This window comes from Mesoplodon densirostris, chromosome 7 (assembly GCF_025265405.1).
Source record: "Mesoplodon densirostris isolate mMesDen1 chromosome 7, mMesDen1 primary haplotype, whole genome shotgun sequence".
Classification (NCBI taxonomy): domain Eukaryota; kingdom Metazoa; phylum Chordata; class Mammalia; order Artiodactyla; family Ziphiidae; genus Mesoplodon; species Mesoplodon densirostris.
In genome coordinates this window covers 113,246,368-113,252,906 of record NC_082667.1, presented here as the reverse complement: position 1 = coordinate 113,252,906, position 6,539 = coordinate 113,246,368, and the positions used below count along the sequence as shown (strand labels likewise).

The following is a 6,539-nucleotide window of genomic DNA, read 5'->3' as shown; positions in this document are numbered from 1 at the left end:
ACCTTGGGTACTTAGTCTCTAACAAGCTCCCTTCTAGACATTTCACAGATATTGTGAATAAATCGTTGCTAGGGGAATTAAGCACATCCTGCATGATCCCACTGGGAGAGGGCTCTGGAAGCTTGGGCCTGGTTTCCCCTGTCCTCTGCTCCAGGTGCCTTTTCCCTTGGCTGATCTTTTGTTGTATCCTGTTGCTGTAATAAACCAAAGCTCTAAGTACAACTACGTGCTGAGTAGTGTGAGTCCTCTTAGCGAAGCACCAAGCCTGAGGGTGATCTTGGGACCCCCAAGTACAGGGAGTCCTTTATGGTATATACCAAGTATATGGTATAGGGAGGCTCAGTAAGTAGCCCCCCCCCCACCGTCACGGTTTCACCCACATCCTTCTCTCCACCTTCTGTCCCTCCATTCAATTTCCGGATCCAATGCTCAGAATGCCAAAGGCATGTATCTTCCTGAAAGTTCCTCACTTTATAGTAAATGAGGTGCACTTCTTTAAGCTGCTACACAGAAAGTAGGAAGAAATATTTGTTGAAGGAGTCACTTCTCAAAGGAATAAGGAAGAAACAGCACTAATGCTTTCTGAGTTCCTTTCTAGGCTGTCTGATCATCAAGCCTCCCAGGGACAAAGGAGCCAGGGTCACCACAACTTAAAAGGAATGCAGCATGCTCACCTCACAGTTCTGACTTAAAACTACTGCTGGTAGTCTCACTTTCTACAACTGCACAGCTGCAGAGGTTAGTGTTTTAATACTGGGATGTGTTCCGCTCCAAGACTGAGCAAACGGATGGATAAATTTAGCCCTTTTTAGAAACCTAAGCTTGTCATAAGCAGGATTCTGTAACAGCCATATCTCCAAGCTGGTTCCCGTGGCTGACTTAACCCAATCCATTGTCTGGAGCAAGCCTTGGCTAGTGCGTCTTGAGATGTCCATTGTGTTTTAGCTGCTGCTCCTCACTCCGCCTGCTTCTCCAGGTGTGGTACTTCTTGCTGCTTTTCCTCCATGCAAAGCGCCAGATACTAAACATGAAACACCAAGACACAGCATACATCGCAACTCCCCCAACCTTCACAAACCACCTGGGCTTGGGTGAGACCATTTCACAGAAGAGGAGGTGAGCTCCTACGCCAATCCTCACTCCAGTGAACAGAGCTGCAAAGAGGAAATCCACCACGTCTCCAGTGAAACTATGGTAATGGCCTGTTTCACGAAGAAACCAGCGCACCTGGAGCAAGGGATTGGTAATCTCACTTCCAAAGAGGACTGCATTGACCTCTGTGCCTGACTCTCCAAGCACCAGGGCCATGATGATGCCCAAGATACTCAGTGTGTGGTGGGCCAGCATCAGGGCCCCCTCAGACTGGAAGTAGATGCACCAGCCCAAGTCAAAGATGAAGTAGCCCAAGGTGAGACACAGAACGTGCACTTGGAGAGGTGTATTGGGTGAGCCTGAAATAAACCAAGACAGAAGCAAATTGAGTGGCTGGGAATTGTGCTACCTTACACAGAAATCCTGTGTTGCTCTTTCTCAAACTTTTCTGAATCACTGAAAACAATTGCAGGCACACGCTTTTTAAAGGCAACCAAAAAAAAAAAAAAAAAAAAAAACCGAAACACTAAAATCTAAAACTTTGGTCTTTATCAAACCAATGTTACAGGGCTCAGGAAATTCTGTTCTGATGCACCAGATCTCAATGAGTGATTTAAGCACCAGCAGTTATCTCAGCATCCTCTCTGTGTAGCAGCATAAAATCCAGTTATTTTGTTCTTTCAATTAAAATCCTACACAGTCTCTTTCTTGTCTTCTTTTTTTTAACCAGCTAAAGCTCTGTGTCTAGACTCTTTTAGTTATTCCCTCCCACTAGCAGCAGATGCTAACTATTATATATAGAATGGACAAACAACAAGGTCCTACTGTATGGCACAGGGAACTATATTCAATATCCTGTAATAAACCATAATGGAAAAGTTATTGTCCCAAATGTCAGATTAATTTCTTAGCTTAATGGGTTAGATTATTGGACATTGGTGGCCTTAACTCATCTTGAAGTGGACTCTGGAGAGAACCCCAAAACTTAGTATGTTCCCATGTCCAAGAATATAGGGTGCAAGGACCTGACAAGTTTGAATCCATTAAGAGCCTTCATATAAAATATAAAGCTTAAGAGTTGCTTCCTATCAGTTTGACAGTTTGGGGGAAAATTCAGAAGCTCAATATGGGAATCTAAAGAAATTATAAAAAGAAAGAATCTAAGGAATTTTTAAAAAATCATATTCTAGGGGACTTATGGACTGAGTTATGTCCCTGCAAAATTCGTATGTTGAAGCCATCAACTCCAGTACCTCAAAATGTGACTATATTTGGAAATAGGGCCTTTGAAGAGGTAATTAAGTTAAAATAGGGATGTTAGGGTAGTGTTCTTATAAAACAAGGACATTAGGACTAGGACGTAGACAGGCACAAAGGAAAGACCACGTGAAGACACAGCAAGAAGGCGGCTCTGCACGCAAAGGAGCAAAGCCTCAGAAGAAATCAAACCTTCCAACACCTTGATCTTGGACTTCTAGCCTCCAGAATTGTGAGAAAATCAATCTCTGTTGTTTATGCTACCCAGACTGTAGTATTTTGTTATAACAGCCCCAGCAAACTAATTCAAGGGGATATAGGTTTTGTATTCTAAGGAAGTATAACACTTGTATCAGTATATCTAGCAGCTTAAAAATTAATATAGCTGCCCCCAAATAATGAGGCATTGGTTAAATAAAAGACAGTAAATGCATACAACACAATATTATATAACAACTGAAAAGGATAAGGAAGATCTATATACATAGACATGGAAAGATGATGTCCTTTGAATATACAATCAAGTAAAAATTGCAGGTTACCAAGAAGTATGTATAATGCAGTCCATTAGTGTCTGTTTGGGGCTGGTGGTAGATGTTGATATTAGCTTTATGATTTATACATTTTGACCGATTAAATTGTAAAAAGCAATTAAGATTTGTTTTAAAAATAGAGAGTTATGAAAAGCAGAAACAATAGGTGACACATACAATATCAGCATTAACAATGAAGATGAATGGAGACTCCCAAAGCACATTATAATAGTAATTATTCTTCAATATTCTTCAGTATTATACAAATTCTGTGGAAAAGTCCCATCCTTCTAAGACTACCCCCAAATCATAAATTCCTAAGGGAAAAGTCTCTAATGTCTCCCACCTACCTGGGTGGGTAAAAGGCCAAGGGCCATCAATGAAGCCAATATAAGCTGAGAGACCTATCGAGAGGACTCCGTGGGTGAACGTAACCAGCCGGCAGCTCCACTCATAGCTTCGGTGATTATTCAGGCGACAGAAAGAAATGTAGAGCGAGAGCCAGCCCCCCAGGCTGCACAGCGCCTGCAGACACAGAGCTAAGGCCATCCTACGATGAAAAGACCAGAACCAGAAAAACAAAGGATGCACCCTAAGAAAACAGCATTGGGTCATTTTGTGTATACGTCTTCATTTCTACTCTAAGACAGTACAAAAATATTGCCTTCCCGGAAACACTTTTTCCTTATCTACAGAGCCAAGAATCTTCTACTGAAGCGTGGCTGTATTTCTGATTGCGTGTTCCTTAGAGATAACTGGTCAAAACTGTAAACCGAAAAGCAGGAACTGCATTCTGAATTAGCAGATGGTCTAATATGGTATATGTTGTTATGATGAGTAAATGTCAATAAACTCCCAGTGATGACTGACCTTGGACTACAATACACAAGTAATTTAATACGTGTATTAGATAATGTGTTCATATTTCAAAAATCTCAATAAGAAGCCCTCACGGAAAAAAAACCTCCACCACTTGCAGTCTCTGCTAGAAGTCATATGACACATGGCAGTTTAATGTGGTTTTAAGCTGATACTAAACTCAACTGAAGTCTGGGTTTGGATCATGGGTTTATCAGTCAAAATCAAAACTTGAGGTAAACCTAAAGACAGAACTAAACAAAGACCTAAATAGTTTGGAAGGGAAAAAAAATAAACTCCTAGTTTTATTCAGTTCTGAAATCCAACTCAAAGATTGACCAAGGGGGAAGCAGGATTTTGAGGTACAAGTGGGGAGTTTTTGTTAAGTTATAAAAATATCTTTAAGACAATTATTTAGTTAAAAATGAAACAAAGTCAGAATGCCACTGACTGAAATTTTTACTGGTGATAAATGTTTCAGGACAAGAATGAGTGTAATGGAGTCAATATAGTCAGACAGGACTAAAATCTGAAAATAACCAAGATGTCCTTATTAATATTCATTAGCTCCTCTATTGAAAGTACAAATAAAAAAGTAAAAAACATTTCAGATATCTGTCTCATCTCAGCAGGAATTTTCTGCATGGCTACACTTATTGCTTAACCCTATTCTGACAAGTGAAATAGTATCTGTGGACCAACACACTTCAATACACAAGCCACTCCCAAGAATGCTATCCAGAGAGGGCTTTATGAAGGTCAAGTGCTGTACAGCTTTCATCTGAAATCAGATTAGAAAACAGCAGTTGTCAGTCATTGACCTGAGTTCCAGTTCTGTCTCTGCCCCTAAATAGCCATAAGAGTGTGAGCAATCACTTTCACCTCTTGAGCCTCAGTTTAAAAAAAAAAAGAGAGAGAGAGAGAAGAAAGGAACGAAAAAAGGATTGAAAATAACTCTATGATCTGGCCCAGTTCTGACAAGGAGTTCTGAGATAATTTCTTAAAACATCCAGGCCAATTTTCAGAGCAAGGGCCAGAAGTACAAAGGACCCAGAGTGAAAAGAACTGTCCTCTCTCACTGCCTTTTAAAGGCCAGGGTCACCGGCCAGTAATGCGGATCAGCTCATTTGGATATGCCGATTAGTATTTTTAGAGTCCTCTTCCCTAAATCCTAATTCCCTGGCAGAACAGAGGACACGGTAGCCCATTTACAAACAAATAAAAGAATAGACATTTATAAATGGCAGATACAACTCTGTGACCTTGGGAAAGTCACTCCATCTCCGCGTTTCGGCTTTTCACTCTTGGGTGAAAGAATGACAGGGTATTTAGATGGCCGATGGCCGTTCCAGCTCAGAATTCCAAGGCTCCTGTCCTTGCTCCTCCCGGTCCAGGGCCAGATTCGGGAGGAGGAGCGCTGGGCGGGCCCACCTGGCTCTGGGCCTCGGTGCAGGCGTGGCTGGAGCGAGCAGCAACCTCGGCGCCTGGCAGGCACCGCGAGCGCATCTCCCCCGGCCGCGCCTACCTACACTGTGGTCACGCCCGGCTTGGGCACACCTGAGCCGGACCGCTATGCCAGCATCCCACCCGGCCGGACCGCTATGCCAGCATCCCACCCGGCGCCCGCGCCGGCGCCCAAAGACAGAAGGAACCCCCCTCCCCTTAGAGGCCAGGCCAGGCCATCTGCCCGCTTCCTTCCCCGGCAGCGGACCGCGCAGGCCGGGTCATCCACGTCCGGAGCCCAGCCCGGCCGCGGGAGCCGGACGGTCCGCGCCGCGCAGTTACCTGGCCGAGCGCCCCGGGAAGCCTCGGGAACCTCGGCCCCGGGGCTCAGGGCCCGGATCCCGGTAGCAGGAAGCAGCGGAAAGAGGGAGAGAGGACGAGGCTCTGACGGCTGCAGAGGAGGAGCCGGTGGTCTGGGGGCACCTGCTGGCTGGGAGGACGGAGCACACAGCCAGAGCTGGACCAGAGACTGTTCAGAAAGCGGGCGGGAGGGTCCTCCTTCTTCGCGCAGGCCTGAGGGGGCGGGGCGGTGGTGGTGAGGGGTGAAGATGACCTAGTGGTGACGTAAGACCTGCAGGCTGTTGCCCTGGCTTACGTGTTTGTTTGTTGTCTGTTTGTTAGAATAAATATCCATCCTCTCCCCCCACGATGGGACAGCCCATCCCATAACCAGTTGTAGAGCACCTACTAAGTGCTTGCACCCCTGCTAGGCACTGTGTGAGATGGAAGACATAGTCCCTGCCCTCACGCTTGAGTCTAAGTTGTGAAACAAGCACACAAATAACTAATTTCCAGGGAAGCGCTCAGGCCTGAAAATTAGAGTTACATATTCCTTCTCATGTCAACTGTCACCAACTGGGCAGTAGAGTAGAAGGCTTGAGGGTAAACCTGGCTCCGTTACTGACTGTGTATCTTTGGACAAGTTACTTTTCTGTGCCTCCGTTTTCTCATTCATAGAATGGGGATAATAATAATAGCTGTCTCATAAAGTTATTGCAAGAATTCTACACACTTTACATGTGGAAACTGCTTACAGCAATGGCTGGTGCATGGAAGTCGTTATATGAATGTTAATTATTGATGTTGTTACCTCACTTTGGGTTAATCCTCTCTCCTCTCTGGATCTGTTTTAATACCAGGGAAAGTAAGTTTGAAGAGATAACCAAACATATGTGTGGAGATGCCAATGGGGTAAAGAGAGCATCTGAGTTGGCTGATCAGGACAGGCAAAGGTAGGATGCTGAGGGGCCCAGACATTCTTAAGAAGAGAAGACCTTGAGCAGAATTGTGAGCATT

General features: G+C 44.5%; 1 protein-coding gene across 2 annotated transcripts; it reads right to left on the bottom strand.

The window, feature by feature from the left end:
* Positions 1–912: 912 nt before the first annotated feature.
* Positions 913–3,497, bottom strand: TLCD5 (TLC domain containing 5). 2 transcript variants are annotated; one of them, XM_060105114.1, is made up of 3 exons: positions 3,233–3,497; positions 1,379–1,451; positions 913–1,021 (listed from the first exon to the last, which is right to left on the bottom strand). In XM_060105114.1, exons 1-3 carry the CDS (start codon positions 3,495–3,497, stop codon positions 913–915), a joined length of 447 nt encoding a protein of 148 aa, XP_059961097.1. The 2 variants fall into 2 exon arrangements, with proteins under 2 accessions (XP_059961097.1, XP_059961096.1); XM_060105113.1 differs by having other exon boundaries at positions 913–1,451.
* Positions 3,498–6,539: the final 3,042 nt, after the last annotated feature.

Excerpts from the sequence above, each read along its gene's own strand:
- TLCD5 (XM_060105113.1), bottom strand. The coding sequence starts at position 3,497 with ATGACCCAATGCTGTTTTCTTAGGGTGCATCCTTTGTTTTTCTGGTTC. Across the intron at positions 1,452-3,232 it reads TTGGCCTTTTACCCACCCAG|GCTCACCCAATACACCTCTC; the intron begins GTAGGTGGGAGA and ends GGTTTATTTCAG.